Below are 23,483 nucleotides of genomic sequence, written 5' to 3' on the forward strand. Positions count from 1 at the left end.
AACACAGAAAGTCAGACATCTGACCCTTTACGTCTACTCTTTAGTCCTGGCAATGCAGAGTGGGTGGAGTTGCTCTACTAGCCATTCCTACAATCAACTTCCATTAACATAAATAATACATGTGTGAAAAAAATAAAGGAATTAATTTAGCCAGTCTGGCTGCAGATGTAAGAGAGAGTAGGGGCGCCATCTCTTGTCTGCCACTACCTGTACCTGGTTGCCTACTGATGCTTAGCCTACAATTCATATGCATTCCTCGAACCACCTCTCCGTGATGAACAGTGTGCCAGTGCCGAGCCCTTTGCCTCCCAGGATGGGCTCTGTGTCAGATTTCTGCTGTCGGACACCTTGCCCTGGCAGAGCCAGAGTGCTGAGGAGACTCATGCCTTTTGCTGCCGGGAGAATGCCAGTGATGCGAGTCAGTCAGAAGCCTTATCAGCGGTGTACGCTTGCACTGTGATGTCCAAAAGGCAGCAAGAATGATTCTGGGCGGAAGTGAAAATGAGCTGAAGCACACACACTGGGTGCCCACTTCCGTTTATACAAAGAAAACGGACATTGAAGCTCTCCCTGACGAACACTTGGAAGAGGATGGTTATGATTCTTTAAAGGGGTAGGCATTTCAAGGTACTGGTCATAGAAATGCTATTTTATCATTTTTATGTTGGCATTAATGGTGGGTGGTGGGGAGAAACTCTGCTACGCTGCGGTATCTGAGTTTTTTGCTGAACTCCACACCCCGAGTGGAGCACGGAGTCCCAAAGGTCTGCAAACTCTGTGCACGGAGCCGTGTTAACCACCCACTCTTCCTAAACATGTGTTTTAGAACAAAAGGTTTCATGCTGTAGACTGTCCTATTGGTAATTTAAAAATATAATGCACAGACCCATTAGTCTTAAATACCCATTGCAAGTCCTTACCTCTTCGCACTATAATAATCTCGCCTAACGTAGATGTTGTTCCACTCTCTGTTCTTTTTCTGAATATTCAACGATATTACAGTGGCGGAGTGGCCATTCTGACATTTCTGTCGTAGTCTGCAAGCTAATGGGCTGCTTGCAGATCAGGATAGGTGCTGCTAATCATCACCTCCTGCAGTGTGGGGATTGTCTGCACATTTTTTGCCAGAGCTGATTTTTGTTTCCTGTCCAACCCTGACTATTATTTCATTTTGCTATTTATAAATCCCTGTACATGTCGGAGCATATTCTGACCATTTATCACAGTCATAGTGTTTTATTGGTTGGAAGAACCACAACGCTCGAAACTAATACAGCCTTTTCCAGGTATTAAACTTCATAATGTCCTTAAAATACATTAATTAATTTCTGTGGAGTTGACTTAATACTTAAACATAAAAGCTTTAAATCTGGTTTGGGAAATTGTTGGTGTCAAATTATTGAGTACATGATTATTCCTTTAACATGAGTCAACACATTCAATCTTCTTTCCAGGAGAGATGCTCATAGTAGAAGAAGGATCTTCGGCCTGCATAATTTTTGATCACCTGAGGGGTGTTGATGAAGACACGTTGCCTGAGGAGCTAACCTTCATCCTCGAGACGACTCCACAATTTGGCTACCTTGAGAACACACTGCCAACCCCAGGTTATGAGAAGAGCAATGCAGGAATAAACATAAGTAAGAATTATGTCATTGACCACAACTTAGCTTCTTTTTCAATCCTATTTCAGTGATGTCAGATGTTAAGTAGGCTGGTGTATTTGTATATTCCTTATGAGTGAGATTAATTTTAAAAGTTGGAGAATGAGTAGAATTATTCAATATGTGCTCAACCATCATTGGTCTGACTGCAAAGGTGTATTAGGTATAGAACGCATCATCTCACTCTGTACCATGGCACACGGTAACTGGACCGGGACAGTAAACCCTATTTCAGTGAACTGACTTTTCACAGTGCAAGACGAGGATATGCCTTAACACCGTAAATAGCTCTTTAATGAAAGGTAGACTTCATGTTTGAAGCAGACGGTCTGCCTTTCAAAGGGGGGCAGAGATCCCATTAAGGGTGGGTGCAATGAAGCACTGCACCCACCTGCCTGGATGGTCCTTCGGACTGGTGGAACCTCATTGCAGGGGGCGCATGGTTTTTCCACCACTTCTTTGTGGCACAGTCAGTGCACCTCATGGTCACCTTTTTGCTCTAGAATGCCCCTTTATGATTACACTGAGGCAGGATCTGCACCAGCACAATCCGATTTATGTATTCCTCTTCACTGCATTTCTGTTATTGTTGTTAGCTTGAGAAAAGCCAACCTGTTACTAAAATAGCATGCTGATCTTGCACAATCTGTTAGTTATTATTACTAATTAAATGATTAGCTTTCTAGGCCCTTAACTTTGCATATACACTCTGTAACATGCTAGTGCACTCATGTTTGGCATACAGTTAGGCCTGATTTGTATGCAAGATACATGAGTCACCAGAAAAAGCTTGTCACATATATTACCCCTGTCTTGTGCAATGATTGATAAATTACCCCAGTCTTGTGTGAGCTCTTATACTTAATAATGACATGGAAGGTTTGTTAATTATGAATGCCGTTAGTCTGTTAAATGTGAATCTTGTCAATGTGCATGTAGTATGTTTGTAAAGCAAAAGAATGGCTCAATGAGCCAAAGAACTCAGTTGATTTTATATTACCATGCTGTGTCCCAGACCATTTTGCTTCATGATGTTATTCTTCAGTGGGTAAGTAGAGCACAGAGTTTCATTCTTCACATGTTTCCAAAATGATAAACCTCAGTTCAGAAGTGCTTGAAATCTCAATAGTTAGTGCTATTTGTTGAGGATTGTAGACAAACCAATTTCTTCCAGTTCCATTTATGCACAAGTAGAACACCTTCTTCATCACTGAGTCCTTTTATTTCTTCATCTGGATCACTAACATTACAATTGCACCCACGTTTAGGATTGGAGCCAATCCTGTGAAATAATATGGAAGTATATACTCTAGTTTATGGGAAGCTGACCCTAATGTTTCTTTGAATAACCCAAAATACTATTTGCTGCTGTTGTTATTACATTTATTATGCCTGTTGTGTTAAGGCACATGAAGTATAGTCACAGATGTCATTTGAGGCTAGTTAGGGGTCACAGCTGCAACCTATAACTTGCTCACTGCAACTCCTGGCACTTCATTTTCGACACTAGATAATGAGCCTACCGCTCTGATTGGATAACATTCGAGTTACCGTAATACATTTTATACGTGTAATTCCCAAATGGGAACAGGTAACTAGTTCATGTGTGGTGCCTCTGGAAATGTATTGAAAAATCCTTACTTAGGTGAAGTCAGATTTTAAGGTACAATTCTGAAAATGCCACTTTTAATAGGTTGGCATTTTCTTACCGTAGCCATTTGGTGCCTGCAGCCTGTCTCTGAGTCACATAACTGGGTACTATTGACAGTTGGGTTTTGTGGATTCCTCCCAGACAATTGCAAAAAACACAGTTGATGGACAGAATGTAGACCAATGTCATACATTCACCCCAGTACAAGGATCTGGGCCTAAATCTATCGTTTTTTTGCACTCCACACCGCCCTGGGTTAGACACTGGCTATATGCAAATCAGCTCTGACCCTGTGCCTCATGGGAACAGTCCAGTCCGAACTACCAAGCCATGTCTTTCCCAGACCGGAATCAAGCATCCAAGGACCGGTTTCTGGCTATCAGCCTTCATTCAGCCTGGATAGCTTGACTCCAGTGGTGTGGAGAGCCTGGGACTCACGTCTGAGCATACCCAGCCCACTCGGGGTGAAAATTGCAAAAAACACAGTTGATGGACAGAATGTAGAACAATGTCATACATTCACCCCAGTACACGGATCTGGGCCTAAATCCATCGTTTTTTTGCACTCCACACCACCCTGGGTTAGACACTGGCTATATGCAAATCAGCTCTGACCCTGTGCCTCATGGGAACAGTCCAGTCCGAACTACCAAGCCATGTCTTTCCCAGACCGGAATCAAGCATCCAAGGACCGGTTTCTGGCTATCAGCCTTCATTCAGCCTGGATAGCTTGACTCCAGTGGTGTGGAGAGCCTGGGACTCACGTCTGAGCATACCCAGCCCACTCGGGGTGGAAATTGTAAAAAACACAGTTGATGGACAGAATGTAGAACAATGTCATACATTCACCCCAGTACAAGGATCTGGGCCTAAATCCATCGTTTTTTTGCACTCCACACCACCCTGGGTTAGACACTGGCTATATGCAAATCAGCTTTGACCCTGTGCCTCATGGGAACAGTCCAGTCCGAACTACCAAGCCATGTCTTTCCCAGACCGGAATCAAGCATCCAAGGACCGGTTTCTGGCTATCAGCCTTCATTCAGCCTGGATAGCTTGACTCCAGTGGTGTGGAGAGCCTGGGACTCACGTCTGAGCATACCTAGCCCACTCGGGGTGAAAACTGCAAAAAACACAGTTGATGGACAGAATGTAGAACAATGTCATACATTCACCCCAGTACAAGGATCTGGGCCTAAATCCATCGTTTTTTTGCACTACACACCACCCTGGGTTAGACACTGACTATATGCAAATCAGCTCTGACCCTGTGCCTCATGGGAACAGTCCAGTCCGAACTACCAAGCCATGTCTTTCCCAGATCGGAATCAAGCATCCAAGGACCGGTTTCTGGCTATCAGCCTTCATTCAGCCTGGATAGCTTGACTCCAGTGGTGTGGAGAGCCTGGGACTCAGGTCTGAGAATACCCAGCCCACTCGGGGTGAAAATTGCAAAAAACACAGTTGATGGACAGAATGTAGAACAATGTCATACATTCACCCCAGTACAAGGATCTGGGCCTAAATCCATCGTTTTTTTGCACTCCACACCACCCTGGGTTAGACACTGGCTATATGCAAATCAGCTCTGACCCTGTGCCTCATGGGAACAGTCCAGTCCGAACTACCAAGATATGTCTTTCCCAGACCGGAAGCAAGCATCCAAGGACCGGTTTCTGGCTATCAGCCTTCATTCAGCCACACACACTGGGGAGTTTAGGTGTGACTGGATGGGTCATTACTGGCAGGATGGGACGATGGAGTTGGGCCTGCACCATTTACACTTTAATTGGCTGTGTCCAGTCTCCACACGAAAGGCTGCCTACCTCCTGCAGTTAGTCTGGAGCCAGGGTCAGGAAGGTAGGACACCTGTGCACTTCAAAGGCATACCTCACAAAGCTTCTCCCCAATTCAAAGGTACAACTGGGTATAAATACTTGCCCTCAGACACCAACTCTTTGGTGCACTTCAGGACCTGTGGATACTCTGCAAGGAATGAGGACAGCTGTGCTGATGAAGGACTGCCATTCTGCTTGACTGCTTCTCTGAAGGACTGATGCTCTGCTGTGCTGTCCTGCTGCCCTGTTACCTGGGTGAGAAGAACTGGGCCTGCATCTGTTGAACCCAGAATCCCAGAGTGCCTCCAAGGCCTAGATGGCTGGCCTCTGCCATCTGTGCATCTACCCTGCTAAGTGGTGCCACCCTCGGCCTGGACCCTTGGAAGTTGGCTCAAAGTGCTCTGCCAACGGTATTGACGAATCTCCTCATCTGTGTGGCGCAATCCAGAGCAGAACCAGTGCATTGTAGCTTCTGCGTGATTGAACTCGTCACACCTCCTTTGGAACAGCCACTGCGCAACGCATCCTTTGTGCAGGCTCTCGCATCCCTTGTTGACTGCAGCCTCAACAACGACACCAGACTCTGCATCGCAGCCCAGCCTTGCCAATTCTCGGAACGGACACATGCCCCGACTGTAACCTACAACCTTGACGCCGGGCTTTGCAACGCAGCTCCGTCTACTGAATCCTCGACAATGCAGGCCCTTTCATCACAGCCTTGCCACATCTAGGAACCAATGCATCACTCTGGGTGAATGACGAATCATCGATGAGGATCCTTGTAACGCTCCGCAAATCAGGGTTTAAGGTACTCTGTTCCGCAGGCCTAACTGGGTCCTGGTAGCCGGCCCACAGTCCATCCTGGTCGACCTCAACTTGTGACTTTGTCTTGGTCCGGTGCGATCAGATGTCCACAGGCTCTATTCTCACTAAAATCTTTAAGATTACACATCTCTGGTTCTACAGATTGGATTTTTATTGTTTTGTTCTTGTTTTATTTATTCAAATGTACTCTGTGTTTCTATCTTGGTCTTGGATCCATTTGTATGTGTTTTTCTCCTCTTTATTTCATTTTGTAGTGTTGCACAAACTGAATGCAGGTTAATTTTAGGTTGGATTGTATCTCACCCTGACAAGGACTGTTATTGCTGCTTGACCAGGGCTTGCACTGTGGTCAACCAACAACCCAATCTCTCACACTAACCCAAAGATTTGAGGATATAATTCCTCCAAGTGGACACCAGGGTGGCTACAATTCTTCTTTAAGACACTCCTCTAGTAACTTTATGCACTTCACTTTGATTATTTAGCTTTTGAAGTATTGCAACTCTATTCTCTACATCCAGAATATATTCTATCTACACAATCCTTATAATGAAAACCACTGTTATTATTCATATTGTCAGCAACATCTATGTAAATGCAAGTCAGGCATAAGTCTGAGGTGGTCTAATATATTCTTTCATACCATCCTTACATTTCTACCATTTATTTAGTGAAACTTTGCATTAACTTTATTCCTTTCATTTAGCAGATTCTTCAATATTGTCACTTAAAGGAATAGTCTCACATTCTGATAATTTTGTAATCAAATCTTGACAGCTGCAGTTACTGGAGCTCTCATAATGTTCACCTAATTCAACTGTAGAGATGTTGCAGTTCGAAATGTCACATTATCAACAGTTCTTTCAGTACTTAGGCCTTGTTGATCTGTGCTCTGTACTGGTTGCTCTTCATTTCTATGAGGGGGTCTTGCAGAAACATGTTCTGCGACAAATCTGCTGGTAGCATCATCACTGGCAGTTTTGCTGGTCTGTATACAGTTTATGCAACATAATATGGTTCACTGTTCCCACTGTCAGCAGTCTTGTTCACTTTTTCATGGGCAACAGTGGTAGTATTATTAAAGCTTTTTGTTCTTTTTTGTTGCCTGTACTAGTACAGGGCCTCTATAGGTCAGACCATACTCTCCCTTCAATCCCTATCTCTGTACCACGAGGTCTATAACCTTCGGTAACCAGCACGCCACTGGATCTGGAGTAGGAGTTCAGGTCTGAATTGGGCAATCCCAGCTATGCTTCAAATCCTGCAACAGAGTAAGACATGATTGATCATGTGGACCTTCCTATTCTGGAATGCCCAGTATATATATGTTTGCTCTCAGGAGAATTTCATAATTAAAGCAGTAGAGAAATATGGGCATATTATGTATTTCTCTTTGTGCACATAACTGGTTTTGGTCCCATGGCCCACCACTGCCTTTGCAGCCAAGGCTTGTTTATTTAAACATACCATCGCTCTCCCTCTACCCCGTTTGAGACAAACTTAAATGGGTGTGATAATTGAAGACTTACTCCCAATTTAGCAAGAGCATCTGCTAATGCCCTAGAAGTAAAAGCTAGTGAGTCAATGAGAAAGATATTTTTCTAAAACAACTCTAGATGGTTGATCATTTAGGAGAATAGATCCATTATAATCTCTTATCCTAATATTCCCCCTATTTTTAATCATACCGACTAGAGGGTAAAATAAATTAGGGGGCTATTACTCGTCAGGTATTTTTAAATCACACACTATCTCCCCCACTCCCTTTCTTTTTAGAACAATATCTTTATCATTGTATATAACAGCATTAATTGCTCCCACGTAGGTCACAGCATGCCCCGATCCACCATGGAACGGGATGGGCCCGATGATGAAGCAGGCCAACAAGGGGTAACCCTGGTGCGTGAGAGTTTTACAAGAAAAACTTGTGTTTTTCTTCAACGGAGAGTTATTTTTCACATACCTGTACTGGGTTTCTTTGTGTAGGAACTACTTGTGTGTAGAGGAGGCCAGCCCCAGTGTATCCTCCCACTCCCCCCTTCCTTATTGGTACATGTACCTAGCACTAGTCAAGTTTAACATGGCATTGTAAATGAACTTATGGGTACCCATTGCACTACAGGTGGAAGTTTACCCTGAAACAGTCTGGTGTTTATTGTGTCTCGAAGGCACTTCAGAATGGATGATATTCAGATGGAGGTTCAGTCCTGACATACTTTATGAATAGCTCCTCTACATCTGCATGTTCAATGTAAGATTAAAATACCTCTGTAGTATACACAGGCTTTTCTCCGGCCACACGAACTATTTCACCTTCATTTAAGGAAAATTCCTACCAGTCAAATTACCAGTTAGGTCTGGGCCTACATTTTCTAACTTCCCCTCCTCCGGTCCTTCAGTCATCGCTCACAATTACTGAAACATAAGACTTATGTCCTTGAAGCATTCAACAAACCTCAGAGGGAGTAGGGGACACCCACCCTATCTCTGAGAAGGATCACAAAACGCCACAGGACATCTCTGGTTTTATTTTGTGTGCATCACTTACTAGGGTTTCAGGACCTCGGGGATCCCTAAGGTTTGAGCCACGTGGAAGGGCACCATGTTGTATACTCAGAAATCAAAAGGCACAGATGGAAATATTTCCTTAGCCCCTTATGGACCTTGCTTATTGCACCTCTTCTAGGGAAAAGGAAAATGGGCACGTGGCTCCCACTCTTCTCTGTGATGAGCTAGGGTCATCTAGATCCAGAAAGTTATGAGTCAGACAACCCTGCCGGAGAAGATCATATCTCTAGGGATTCTTTCAAGATCTGTAAATCCTCTACTTGGCCCCTGAAAGCATTAGACAAATGCAGCTACTGGTGTTTCATGATATTAGGTTGCATATCATGCACAATCAGTAGTCACAATATAAAGTAAAATGAATGTTACAAAAACCGAAAGCATTAGATATCACATGGCTCTTCTCTCTGTAATGAATTGATTCCTAAACTCTACCTGAACACCAAGATCTATTTTATTATCAGCCTCATGGTTATTGTATTGGCGGTGCAATTGGTCTTCCCCTAACTATCTAATGCCAAACCATGTGCAATCCCCAGATACTTTTGAAAGGTACCAGGTTGATTTTGTAAGCAACCAGTCTTCGTGTCTATCCCTCCCATATTCTTTGCTCTTAATATCTTTCTCCCCAATGATTCTCTATGGAGAGAGGAGTAGGGAGTTGTAGTTACAGTCCCTTGTGTCCGCATCACAGAATGAACAATGTCTGTCAGAGACACATCTGAAAGATAAGTAAAAGTATCAAAACATGCTTACTTCCAAGTATTCTCTTCACTAGGTCGGATGGCCTCGTTATGTAGCTCCCTCCGTGAACCTCTCTGGATAGCAGAATGTGAGTTTTCCTCTCCACTGCATTTGTGTTATTTTTGTTTCTAAAATAATATGGCGATCTACTTTAACTCCTATCACCATTTAAAGATTTGCTGTCTTGCCCCTAAGCATTGTACATGCACTCTTCAGTCCATTCATGTTTGCCTTACAATTAGGGCTGATTTGTATGTAACATGCATGTGTCACCACTAAAAACCTGTCACAATCGTTGCAGCATCAATGTGTTTTTGCAGGAGGGCACTTTCATCCTCTCTCTAAAGTATGGGAGACTGTCCTATCCTTGGGGTACATAATTATCTGAGAGTGAAATTTGGAGCTTGTAATATAAAGAAACTTCTGACTGACCTCTATATATGTAATCACTACCTAATATAAACCGTACTTAGAAGAGTCCAACTTTCAACCTCACAATTTTACAACAATTAAAATTCCTTTCTCTTTCAAGCTAACATGCTGTAAAATCCTGTTTCCGTGACAAATAAGGGCTTTCATAAGGATTTATAATGCCATGCACACTAGTAACTTCAGTTATTGCCTTGCAGTTACCTGTTGACTCTACTACACAAGGATACAAATATGTAACCTGCAGGTTACACACCATACTATGCAGCAGGGACATTAAAATACTAAGACACTTGATAATTTTTCAAATCTGCATACTCTACTCCTATCTATAGCAAAGTGCATTAATCAGCGGAGCTATGTTACCAACGTATGAAGGAAAGAGCTAGAAGGACACTGAGCAGGCGGAGGAGGACATCAAATTGCAAGTTGTTCAGTTGACAATTCAAAGTCCTCTTACGGAAGTAACAATTTACCCTTATCCTGGTTTCTGTGATACACTAGCCCATTACTGATACATGGCTGAGTTCTCACAAAGCACCTCTGTTCTCAATGACAGTGCTCCTTTAACGGTGACTGCAAGTAAAACACATTACTTTATTGACAACTGAACTTAAATCACATGCCTTATACTTTATAAAATATTTTTTGGCCCAGAATGCATTCCCTGAGGCTTCCTCTGGAGACCCACGATCACACACACTGTATTCACTTGCATGCCTACTGGTTCATGCAAGTTAATAAAGTGTGTATAACCTTGCTCCCATCTTAAAGGCTGGACATCCCACTTTTATGTGCAAGGTGACCCCTACAATACCACATATTGACAACGAGGTAAAAACCTTGTCTTTGTAGGAAAATACAGACTGTGTATTCATGAAGGTGGGGTGGAGTTCATGAAGACATTTGGAAAGTCAGTTAGCAGTGCACAGTGAGATATGCAGTGCAACAATGCACAAATTGGTTGAGGGCAAATTGAATCCTTCTCAAGCAGCAACCACAACCGCTGTCAGGGTGAACCACAAAGGTCACTAAATTAATCTGTGCTTAACCCACTGGTAGCTTGCCACAAAAACAATTAGGCTTAAATGAGAGGAAATGTGTAAAGAATGTATGCAGCAAAAAATAAGTCCTATTTCACCTTCATTTAAGGTAAATCCGTACCGGTCAAATAGCCAGATATCCTTTCTATGAGGAGCTGCTGAATAGGATTTGCTGCTGCAGAGAAAAAGCAGAAACGATCGATGCACCTTGGGCAGATCGGCAAGAACATAGGTCCCGGTTTCCTCTTGATACTCGCAGCACTTTTTGGCTGAAATTGTAGTCACAAGTTTTGGATTTGGGAAATCTGGGCACCTGTAGCACCACATCCAAAGATCCAGGATTGGAAGTGGAAGTTCAGGACTCACTCAAGCTGGGACAGGTGCAGGTTCAAGATGGTTCGTGCCTTTTATGTCCACGAGGCTCTGACCAGGAGGCCAGTGATCTAGCTCCTGGAGTCACTCTGGAATTATTGGATTGAAACACAAAAAAAGATCTAAGGCAGCAGGGCAGTCCTCTTGGTGCAGCAGGGCAAAACTCTGAAGTACAGCAGCAGGCCACAGGCAGAGGACAGTCCTCAAAGTTGTCTGCTGGTCCAGACGCGAACTGAAGAGTGAGTCTCATGTGTACGAATTTTATACCTGTTGCCAGCTAGAAAGAACATCTGAAGGTTACCCCCCCAGACATGTCTGGAGTTGCCTGCCTTCCTGCCCTGGACCCAGGATGCCTGGGGTGCACAAAAGCTAGGGTGGAGTTTTGTGTGTGAGGCCTGAGGCTGCTGCTTTGAAGTGCAAGTGGGGCTGTGTACAGCTCCGTCCACTATCCTGCCAACACCCAGTCCCCCTACTGCGTGGCTGTCTAGGAGGAATACACAAAGGCCAACTACACCTAGTCCTGCGAAGCAGGATGCAGGCACCAAATTGTTAGGGCACAAAAATGTCTACTTACTCTCCATCCCACAGGAGTCAAGCTATCCTGGCTGTTGAGGGCTGAAAGCCCGAAATCGGTCCTAGGATGCTTGTTTCCAGTCCAGGGAGGACCTGGCCTGGCAGTTCGTGCTTGACTGTTCCCATTGGGTGCAGGGTCAAGACTGATTTGCATATGGCTGGGTCCAAACTGGTATGGCATGGTGAGCAAAAAAAGATGGATTTAAGCACAGATCTCTGTACTGGGGTGAATTCATTACATTGTTCTGCATTCCGTCCATCAATTGTTCTTTTTGCATTTGTCACATGAGTGGGACGGGTATGCTCAGACGTGGGTCTGTGCTCTCCATGCCATTGGAGTCAAGCTTTCCTGGCTGATGAGGGCTGAAAGCCCAAAACCAGTCCTAGGATGCCTGTTTCCAGTCCAGGGAGAACCTGGCCTGGCAGTCCGGGCTGGACTGTTCCCATTGGGCGCAGGGTCAAGACTGATTTGCATATGGCTGGGTACAACCTGGTATGGCATGGTGAGCAAAAAAACAATGGATTTAGGCACAGATCTATGTACTGGGGTGAATGTATGACATTGTTCTGCATTCTGTCCATCAATTGTTCTTTTTACTTTTTAAAAGTGACATTTTTAGAACTGTGACTTAAAATGTGACTTTACCTTTAAAGAAGAATTTAAACTACAATTCTTTATACAACAAAAATGACATTTCTACCTGCTCCCAAACTAACGTTATCACTTATTAAATGTAATACGCTAACCCAATGTTATCCTATTGGAGAATTAGTAGTCATTGTAGTGACAATAAAGTTGTGAATTATTCACCACCAGGACGTGTAAAACTTTAAAATACATGTGGTGTGGTGCAGTGGCCAGGGCCGCTGACTCCAGAACACGGGGCTCTCAGTTCGATCCCCGGCGCCGGCGGCAGGTTAGTCCAGCACCATGTGACTCTGGTCAATAGCTCGCTTAATCTTCCTTATGACCCCCAGCGCTGGGACACCTCGCCTGCGGTAGCTTCTCACTTTACAAATGCTGGTATTATATGTCCAACCTAACTTTTCAATTATAATGCACATTGCCCTATGAGCTTCTTAGGGCCTACCACAGTGTTGACTTTATGTTATAAAAATTGAGTTTTAATTGGCAAAAGGTTTATTTTGCCAAGTCGAATTGACAGCTTAAAACTGCACACATCCTGCAATGGCACGCCTCCGAATTTTGTAAGAGGCTGCTTAAGTGGGTGGCATAATAAGTGCTGCAGACCCATTAGTAGCATTTAATTTACTGGCCCTGGGTAAATGGTATACCACTTTACTAGGGACATATAAGTAAATTAAATATTACAATCAGGTGCAAGCCAATTTTACCATGTGTTAGGGAGTGAGCACAAGCACTTTAGCACTGGTAAAGTACACAGAGTGCTAAGGCTAACAAAACAAAATCAGCAAAACAGGAGAGGAGCAGACAAGAAGTTTGTGGGAAAACCACCATAAGGCGCACAGGTCCAACAATGATGCTGATGCATTAATATTTATGTTAAATGAAATATAATGCATCCTATTTGGGTGCAAATGAGGGTAGCAGTATGAAAACAGATTAATACAATACAACCTCCACATCAATCTCAAAATCCAATGGGTGTCTTGGGCCGGCACACAGTACTTTTTCAGGCATATTGGGAGTATATTATGAACCTTTAAGTAAGAAACAATGTAAACGATTTAAGAGCAGTGGGAGAAGCGTATTAATGGAAACGGTGATCAAACCTTCAAAGAATTCTGAAGCATTAGTGGTCAGAATGTTGATAGTTCTAGGGTAAGATATGTCCACCTATTTATAATGTTATATCTGAAGCTTTAGAAAAAGTCAGGAAACCAATGTTCTTCAAAGAAATCAAATTGCATGCCCATAATTAATGAATGATTGTAAAATACGAGGCATAGTTAGTATGAAATAAATCAGCGATATATTTAAAGGTATGTGAGCTGAGTGAATGAACATTTTCATAGAACTGGATAATAGTAAGAAGGGACAAAACTGCATAATTAAGTGGTATATATAAACAGAATAGACGCTAATGTATAATATTCAATTCATGTGCGTGGTATCAAAAATAAATTGAAATCGAAAATGTGAAGAGATGTGTAACTTCGTGGTCTATGCCCTAGAGCCTCCTGTGCATCAGTACAGTAGTTGGTACCTAGTGATCCTGTAGTGTCACAATTACAAAACGAATCAACGAATACCTATTCCTACTATAAGGGTGAGGGAGAAATAGAGTGAAGCCAGATGTGTTGATTATATGATTTTAGATTTTGTTCTCAGTTTCTTTTGCTAAATCGAGCTTCCATTAGGTACATTCGGTATGTAAATTAGAATATTCCAAATCTTTTTCCTGTGCTTCTATAGAAAGTGCTAATTATCCTTAGGTTCCAGGAGCACGCACGTTTAAGTAATCATTCACTTAATTAATCGCTTTTTCTGCGGATTATCAAATGATGGTGCTTGCACGAATCAGAACAAAGCCTTTTACATAAACCTAATCACAGTATCATGTCTTGTTTTCAAAAGGTTCGTTCCGTCTTTGGGATCTGAAGGCTGGTTACATCAACTACGTGCAGTCAAAGCACCAGCACCTGGAGCCCACTGCAGATCACTTCATGGTGTCTGTCAGTGATGGAGTTCACAAGTCCATGGCCGTGCCTTTCTATGTCCTCATCAGTCCCGCTAACGATGAAACCCCGGAAGTACATATGAAGAATCTGACGGTAACGCACATACATCTTTTGTATCTAGCCTTTTACCTGCTTTGTGCAGCCCTGATGCGGAATGAATTAACTTCATTACAGCAACTAGCACACTCTGCTTACAAATGCAAACTCAGATTAGTCTTTGATAAGTTTATTTGATGATTGCCTTAAAAAAAGGAAAAAACGAGCCCAATATATGCATCAGGGAGCTGATCCTAATACAGAAATGGATATAATTGCTACATAAATGGTAAGGGAGTTATTAGGCTGAGGCAGAATAGAGGCTTGCTGTGCGGGGCAGAATTGTCGATGGGCAGTGTTATTTGCATTATCTGATGCTTGCATAGGCAGGGATTTGGTTTTGTTTTTTATTAGACAAACTACAGGCGAAGCTATAAAAATAATGGATGAAGGCTTCAACGCATATCTGAAGATCAGTTGGAAAAGTCCTAACTATTGGTTTTGCAATCATCAGATATACATGCTTATGAGTATCTTGTTGCAGCAAGGAATGAGTATGTTCACAATTTAGACCAGAATCCCATTTACTACTGTCAGACATCTGCCCTCCAAATTGCTAAGCTCCTTTAGATCTAGAAGTCCACTCAAGATTCTGAGCACTGGCCTAGCATACGGGCCGAGCACAGTGATGACACTTTATGGGAACAAAACCAGTCTATGTCCCTCTCTCACCTCCTTCTGGGAACTAGATCATTCTGAAGTAGAAGAGTAGAGTGTCAGTCAACACCCTGCACCTAAAAAGCTTGTGCAAAGTTGATGGTTTTGTTTGCAATGTTCATGAAGGTCTGTGAAAAAATGTACAAATTCCCAAGGGTTGCAAAGCTTTTTGAATTACTTCTTCCATATAAATTTTTAGTTTTGTGACAATTTGTCTCTCGTATCACTCTTCACACTAAAAGAATGATTCCATAATGCCTTTGTGCAGAGAAAGGTTGTGGACAGGGAAATGTTCTGCAAACATTTACACTTGCGATAGATCAGCTTTGCAAAAGTAACTTTTGGCAAACAAGTCTTCATACATGCCTTTGCCAAGTTGACTGGGTTCCATTCAATTGAAAATTAGCTCATTTTTACTTGAGTTGAGAATTAGTTTAGTCAGGCAAAGGTACTCCATGAAACATCGCAATAAAAACTGAAAATGTGAAACTTAACAAATATTCGCTGGTTAAAAAAATACTTTGTATACTAACATGACCGCCGCTGAGACTGGGGCTAGACAACTAAGCAAGGGGAGATTGTTGTCTGGATAGACAAGGTGATTCAGAAGGCAGGTTAATCATACAAAAGGATGATCTGAATACTTGGAAGGCGAAGGACAGGAAAGAAGCTGAGTACTGGAGAGAATTGGGACACTGGACATGAAGTGGCAAATGTCTGCAGAGACAAGTAGAAAAGGAGGTATACACTGTACAAAAAACAATAAGTTGGCATTACGAAAGTGCAAAGCAGAAGTAAAACAGATTTAGCAATACGTCAAGGAGCAGTTAATCTCACAGTACTGGAGGGCACCCAACCTCAAAACCTACAAGCACTCTTTGTAACAATAAAATGTTAACATAAATACAAGAAAAGTCAAAGGGAAAGGAGTAAGTGGAACTGAATTTAGAAACAGGGCTGAATGAAAAATGGGACCAGATTCTAAGAAACAAGAACAAGACTGGAAGTATGCAGATCAAGTAACACTGAAATTCCAGACATGAAATTTGCACACAATCAAGGCTAGGACTGGAAGTATGCACAAAGAATTAGCAATACTGCAATACAAGACTTGGAATCGGCACACAACCAAAGAGAAGATTGGAAGTATGTAGACTGTACTAGGAACATGGAAATGCAAGACCAGGTATCTTTCAGCAAACAAAGACAGACCTAGAAATATGAGGACTGGACTAGTGATGCAGGTATACAGCCTGGGTAATGGGAGCAGTAAAAAGAAGGGACAGAAACAAATAATTTAAAGTATCAAAAGGGGTAGTGGAAAAAACAAGTAATCGGGAAAGGCAAAGCACGCAGAAACTAGCAGCAAGCCTAAACACAAAGCAACAAGGCGGCGCCAGTTTACTAGGAGTCTCAATAGTGCAGACACTTGAGAGAACCCTGAGCACCGGACTCATGGGGCAGAAATAGCGGGAAGCTCAGTGGAGAAAGAGGAGTAATTAACCAGGTGCTGGAAATCAGGGACACACCGGACGAGGGAAGACTGCACTGGGGATTGGAGAGGGAAAGACTAGGAAAGCCAGAAGGGGCAAGAAGGGAAATAGGAAAACCAAAGATGGGGTGCATCTCAAGGCTGAGAGAAAAATAAGTTCAGAAAGCATATATGTATTAGTCAATATATCCATAGGAGTGAGAAACTATGACACTGAACAGAGTTCCACCTTCAGAACATGATTTAGGCAAGATTTAAAAAAGAAAGAGGTACATGAACCATGATGCACTAGGATGCGGTTATGAAAACAAGGACAGGGGTGTGATATGGAGCAGTGTTCTGACATTAACTGGTCTAAAGGTGGAAGCTAATATGGCCTTCATGGGCACTGCCTAATGGCAGGTTGGCGAAATCCTGACACATACCCTCACTGCTAACTTTGGGTTCCCAAAATGCTATTTTACTGGATATTGTCATCACACCCTCTGTCAACAGCAATGCATCACTGTCATCAAATGAAAGTGCTACGACTACAGTGCAACAAACAACTCCACCTTCAGCAACACAGCCCTTCCTCAGCCTCCTTTACCATAGTGCCTATCTGAAAATCAACCTGAACAAAAAAAGTGTTCCTGATATTCATCAACAACAATAATCAACCACATACAGAGGTGGATCAGACTAAGTACTGAGTTTATTTTGGAGCGTTCTTTCAGTTTCTGGTGAACTGTAAAGACTACTCGCCTATTGAAAGTCTACTTACCTTCAGCTGACATGCAGTTCTTGCCTGCCGCTTTTTATTCTCACTCTAGGGAAGGTGTACACTGTTGACCGTTGTCTTTCAGTAAGACACTGTGCTGTGGCAGCCAGAGAAGCCCACAGATCATGTCAACTGGGGAATAGTGATCTGCACCTATCTTAGCTTGCTGTAATGGTATGTGTTCAGTAGCCATCATTTGCTCTTTGAGTCTCAAAACTACCTACTCTACCAACTAGCTAGAACCCCTTCTAACAAAGTTACATAAATGGTGCAGGTCTACACCTGTTGTTTTTTTCAAGTAATCCTCCCACCTTAACCATCCTATAATCTTTGACAAAACAGATCTTATAAAAACCTAAATTCCACTAACTGGCCCAACCAGAAATAATGTGAAGTCTCCAAGCCAACATCAAACAGTTTATCAAGTGTAAAAAGCACCATTATTGTAAATTACCTTGTTGTCACTCACAGTGTGCCTACTACAGGCCTTGTTGCAGACTTTGTTGCAGAGCAGCTATAGAAATATATTTGACAAACTGCTCACCTATCTTTACATGCTACCTAGCCCCAAATGTATTTCATGAGTCCTGCATATGGATGTGCAGTCTGATTGGCATATATTCCATTTCCCATTATGTCAACAGCTTTGCTTACCAGCGCTTATCTTTGATGTCACCAGTAGCACATCCCCTAAACATTGAACTGCAATGTTGGTCTTCTCCCTAGCGTCTCATAGGATCCAGGATGTGTTGCTTTCTCCTGACCCCTCATGTAGGGCCCTGCTGCTATTCCTGCTGCCTGGCTCTAACGTTGTCCCACACCTATAGTCCATCTGCCACAGCAAACATACCTTTAATATGATCAGCCAGATGGTGCATAGATGACAGCTCTTCATCATGGTGAGCAGTCAGAGTGGTGTGTCTCTCCATCTATCGGCTCTAAGGCCAGCAGCCTTGTGACTATTTATAGTAAGAATACTGGGACTGGGCCACAGGAACCAAGATGATTGGGTGTGCTGAGGGATAGAGACTAGGATGTTGCAGGTCACTGGTTCCACCAATGACATTTAATTAAGCAAGTAAATAGTTTTAAGGTGGTGATGAACTCATTTGAGAGTGGAGCACTGGATTTATGTTGTATTATATGTTATTTTATGGTGGCAAAGTGCCTACGGAAGCCCCATTGAATTCTTCCCCCCCCTCTTCATCCATCTTGGAAATCTTTCAAATTGGATAGAAGCTATTGTCTCTTTACATAATTCATCACAGGAAGCCAAATTAGTGAATACATATGGCGAGGATTTATAAAAATGTATTTTTGATATTTGTTTCCTCTGCTAAATTAAAACTCCCTAGAAGGTCTCATCATCATGTGATCAGAAAAATATGTGAGTAATTTGGCTTGAACAGCACAATGCACTGACAAGCAGGTAGAACAATCGGTGTGTGAAATTGTGATTTTTAAATTAAAAAAAATAGTAGAATAATTAGCATGGTTCTATGCAAATGGTGTGCATTGGAATGTAAAAGCTATGTACCCTCGCTGCAGCTAAATTCATCCAACTATTAACGCAAACCAACTCTCTCATTATTTAAGCCAGAGAAATACTGAGAGCATATTTTAACTGCATGGAGTAAAGACAGGATTAGTAAATGCATATTGTTAATTACTTGCTGAGGAGAAGCTTTGAGGCATGTTACAAAATCTGATATGAGGGGTGAAGAGGTGCACATGGCTCGGAGCAGCTGGTAGAAGAAAGGCGTTGTAAATATGAGATGTGCTCTGTGGCCAGGAAAAGACTCATTGAAACACACTTTGAAGTCTTGCATGAGCCCTGACACACTCCCATGCTGTGTTTCAAGATAGGACAAATTCGCCATAAAAATACTAATGGGGTGTGACCACCTACACGTCCAAACCATAGGGGAAACATGGGAGAACCCGTAAAAATATAAACTTGAACACATTCCACAAAGTTACATTATTGTTGTCCCGTTCTTTTCCTATGCAATATTTTCCATTTGTCATGTATAAGCATCCACATGTCCCCACAACACTTGAGCAAAAATAATGCGAGTCCTGGCTAGTGAGAAGGTCATGTTTTTCACAGTTATCTATCAACGAAGAGACTATTCAAAGTATGGTCTTTGAATTGGATGAAAGGAGTAATCTGGATGAGTTGTGAAGGTCCTGCCACAAGTCTAAGAATTGGAGTAGATGCCCAGTGAATGGTTACAGAAGACATTCAGGTCCACTAAATTGATTGCGCAAAACCAGGGGCCTTGTGTATTGACACACTGATATATCCTCATATGCACTTCCATGGAGAGACCAGATACATGAGCTGTATTAAACAGATGTGTATGTGCCATCGTCTCATTCAGGCACCCAAAAACAGGGGTGCAGGGTTCTCCAGATCCTGTAGATAGAGTACAGGGCCAAATGGTGCTGCATGTTCCTGCATCAGTACACCCTTAGTCTATCTTTGGAGGACAGTGAGGGTCATTTCAGGCAGTGCCCCCTTGGGATGAGTACCTTAGATTGTCCCTTGGACCATCCAATTTCCTCGCCAAAAAGAGCAGGTCTATTCTCATTTGCATGGGCAGCAACTCTGTAGAACAAGGAAACATCACCTCATAAATACAGTAGAGCTCTAAAGGACGCTTTGGCATTTGAAATTGAAGCAAGACCTGTGGTATATCTTTAGTAATACCATTGTGCACTGAGCAATCTTAATGCAACACAGAAAAAGAGTTCTTGCTACTTTGTGCACTCAGCACTCAATATATATAGTATGCTTAATTGTGAATATTGAAATGTTTGCTGGTTTCAAATGTTCAAAAAACAACCTAATCGTCCAAAATGAAAGGGAGCAAAACCAACTAATTGCATGGCTTGTAAGTCACAGAAAAGTTTGGTGTAGAAGTATTTACCCCTTTGAGTAGTCCGTCAGCATGCTGTGACTAAAGGACAATTATTTTAAAACTCACAGGATGTTTTCTGACTGTTACTATTTCCATGTTAGCAATATTTTTCAAACAGCCATATTTCAGAAATATTAGAACATTGGAATTTTGGGAGTTCCGTTGAAAACAATGGAGCGCTCTGGGCTTCTAATGGCGGGTAGTAGCGGGCATTCCAATGTTTGCCTTTGTTCACAGCTGTTGTTGTAAACAAAGACCTCAAGGAGCCCGAGGGGATTTCAATCCCCTCGGCTTATTGAGACCTATTTTATATTTGTTAGAACATTCTGCCCTCTATTGGCGGAATGTTCTAAAAGCCTTATAGCCCTCCGGAGCTGGGTTATACAGACATTCAAGTTCTGCTCCCTAGTTAAAGGCCCTCGCTGAATGCTGGAGCGGGCTTTTAATGGTCGGTATAGCCTGCTAATGCGGGTTATAAGGTTATAGTAGAACATTGGAATGTTGAGCGCTCCACTGAAGAGAATGGAGTGCTCCGGGCTTCTAATGGCTGGTATGACTGCCAGAAACCCGGAGCATCAACATTCCAATGTTTTTCTTTCACAGCTGTTGCTGTGAACAAAGGCCTCACGGACCCCAAGGGGATTTTACCCCCTCGGGCTCCCTGAGGCCTTTGTTTAACTAATTAGGACTTCCTTCCATCGAGGGGCTGAAAGTTCTAATAGCCTTATAGCCCTCCGTACAGGGCTATACCAGCCATAAAAGGCCTGCTGCCTTGTTAAAATGCTGGAGCAGGCTTTAATGGCCGGTGAGTTCCATTGAAGATAATAGAGTGGCATAGGGCTAATAATGTCTTCTGTAGTCTTCTGCTCCAACATCTGAATAGTTTTCTTTCTGTTTCACCCTTTTTAATTTAGAACATTCTAACTTCTGTAGGTGGAATGTTCTGGAAGTATTCTAGTCCTCTGCCTCATGCTAGGCCAGTTGTTAAAGGCTCTCTCCCTCTTTATAGGCCTTTGCACCCAGCTCCAACCTATAACTCAGATTCAGGACCTTTAAAACAACAGTATAAGCTTCAGAAACAGGCTATAATGCTCTATTAACTATTATCCAGAGGGTTCTTAAACCGATTGATGTAGAATAAGCTACTTAGACTTAGCAACATTAATTGATGTACAGAATCATTATCAGATTATTTTCCACTGCCCAAATTATGTCTATGTGTGTATTATAGTGAAGGCACTTAAGAAGGGTTAAGAGACATTTATTATTGCTATTAGAGCAAACCCGCAGAAAGCATCAGTGAGTCAGAATACAGTTTCTCAGGTTTTGGTTTATCAGAACCTCTATGATTTTTTTTCCTAACATACATGATAATAAATAATAGTTAATAAGCAGAGTTCCTTGATATCATAATGAATTCACCAAGAAGTGCCAAGGAAAAGCAATGAAGCTGTGAATCGCATGCTGATTCAATGACTAAACATCATTACTTCGCAAGTGTGAGGGTAGGAGAATGCTGATCTTTCTCATCAGTAGGAGTCCTCATTGGGAGTATTTGAAATGGGCAATTCATGGACTTCGTTTTTTATAAATGGCTAATACTTGTTTTCCAGAATAGTAGTTTTCAATCATATTGTTTTTTAAATGTGTATATGTGGAATATTCATGGTATCCTTAGTACTGATTGAAAGAACTGCGGTGGTATTGATTCATAAAAGCATGTGTGATCAATGTTCCCTCAAAGTTTTTCCCTGTGTGCTGGAGTGAATAGTCCCTGTGCAGTGTAGCCAAGGCCATGTGCGTCGAAGACATGGGACAACTCACTGAGCAAGCGAGTTACCAGAATCAGTGGTATTAGCCTGAAGTGAGATCACTCACCCTTTAACCCAGGATGACACAAAAGGGTTGACCCCTTGTCTTACTCTTACCTCCTCAAGATGACCGAGAGTAGATTAGATATTAATAAGTTGCAGGGTATGACTTTCGAAGAAGGACAGGTTTTGATATTCAAGATGAGGTGTGGGCAATTCACCCAAATATAATAACAGACTATGGAAAACATGCACATGACTTAAAGTAGGCTGTACTCTGAGAGAAGGCATGCAGGGAATGGAAAGTAAGGAAAGCGTCATTCAGAGAAAAAAAGGGGGAGGTGACAATTGGAAGTTTTAATTCAAGGTCAAAAGTTTAATGCAGGGTTTTAGGCACAGAGAGTAGACTTTTGAGATAGCATGCATTCTGAGAATGCAAACCTGTAAAAAGAAACATAATTATTTGCATGCGAGATAGTGCTACCTTAAGCACTTTTGAACAGTTGGTTCACTGTTAGGCTTTTACACTAGACCACTGCTTCAGGATCGACAGCTGATTAGCTGAGGGGTTGGAAGCGTACATTGATGGCATGACACGTATGTAAGGAAGTTTCGAGCACTTTAGGCGGTGCTAGAATGATACAGAAACCTCATGATCAAAGCAAAGTGAGGCAATATACAGGATAAATAATGTAAACAGCTAATGCAAACAATGAAATAATATTCTGGAAATCCTAGAGCATGCCTTCTGATGTTTACCCTTAAAATGTGCCTCACAAATTCTTGTCCTAAGTATTAAAGTAAAGCATTGTGATGCCCCTGGTTTAGCATGGCACAGAATGGACCTGAGAATAACTTCCAAGAAAGTGGAAGTGTATTATTGCCTGCAGTGAGGAGCTCAAAACCAAACTACCTTAAAATATTCCAGGGACACTTTTTGTTCAACAAGGAGATGCAGAAGAGTCTTCCTCAGCACACATATTAATTAAACGTGATAGAAAACTATTTGTGAACAGAAATAATTAATGTTCCAAAATCATTTGGTCAGAACTAAGGAAACGTTTGTGTACTTTAGGGCCTGTTAAACTGACATTTTGTAACAAATTAGTTGACACTCTAAAAATGAAGAGCTATCTTTGGACATAAAATTATTTTAAGAACACTAGAGCTTTTATGCATAAGACAGTGAGCATAGTTTCAGATCATAACACGCTGTTTCCAATGCGCTTTGATTTACCTTCTTATTGCATTCTTCAACTTGTTACTGAGATGGTGACACAATCTTCAATTCCATAGGGGAGGTTTTTGTAAACGATATGTGTCAGACAATATTCTAACCATGATATTGTGGAACCAGACCTCCAAATGCCCCTTA

At 42.2% G+C, this 23,483-nt stretch overlaps 1 protein-coding gene across 1 annotated transcript in view; it reads left to right on the forward strand.

Annotated features, from left to right (window-relative positions):
• Window positions 1–23,483, forward strand: part of LOC144798715 (FRAS1-related extracellular matrix protein 1-like) — a 1,110,445-nt gene that overhangs the window by 422,413 nt on the left and 664,549 nt on the right. The window contains exons 18-19 of the mRNA XM_078669731.1: window positions 1,455–1,640; window positions 14,265–14,461. Of these exons, the coding sequence (XP_078525857.1) occupies window positions 1,455–1,640; window positions 14,265–14,461 (383 nt within the window). The remainder of the gene's footprint in view (window positions 1–1,454; window positions 1,641–14,264; window positions 14,462–23,483) is intronic.

The sequence above is a fragment of the Lissotriton helveticus genome, chromosome 1_2, assembly GCF_964261635.1.
Source record: "Lissotriton helveticus chromosome 1_2, aLisHel1.1, whole genome shotgun sequence".
Lineage (NCBI taxonomy): Eukaryota > Metazoa > Chordata > Amphibia > Caudata > Salamandridae > Lissotriton > Lissotriton helveticus.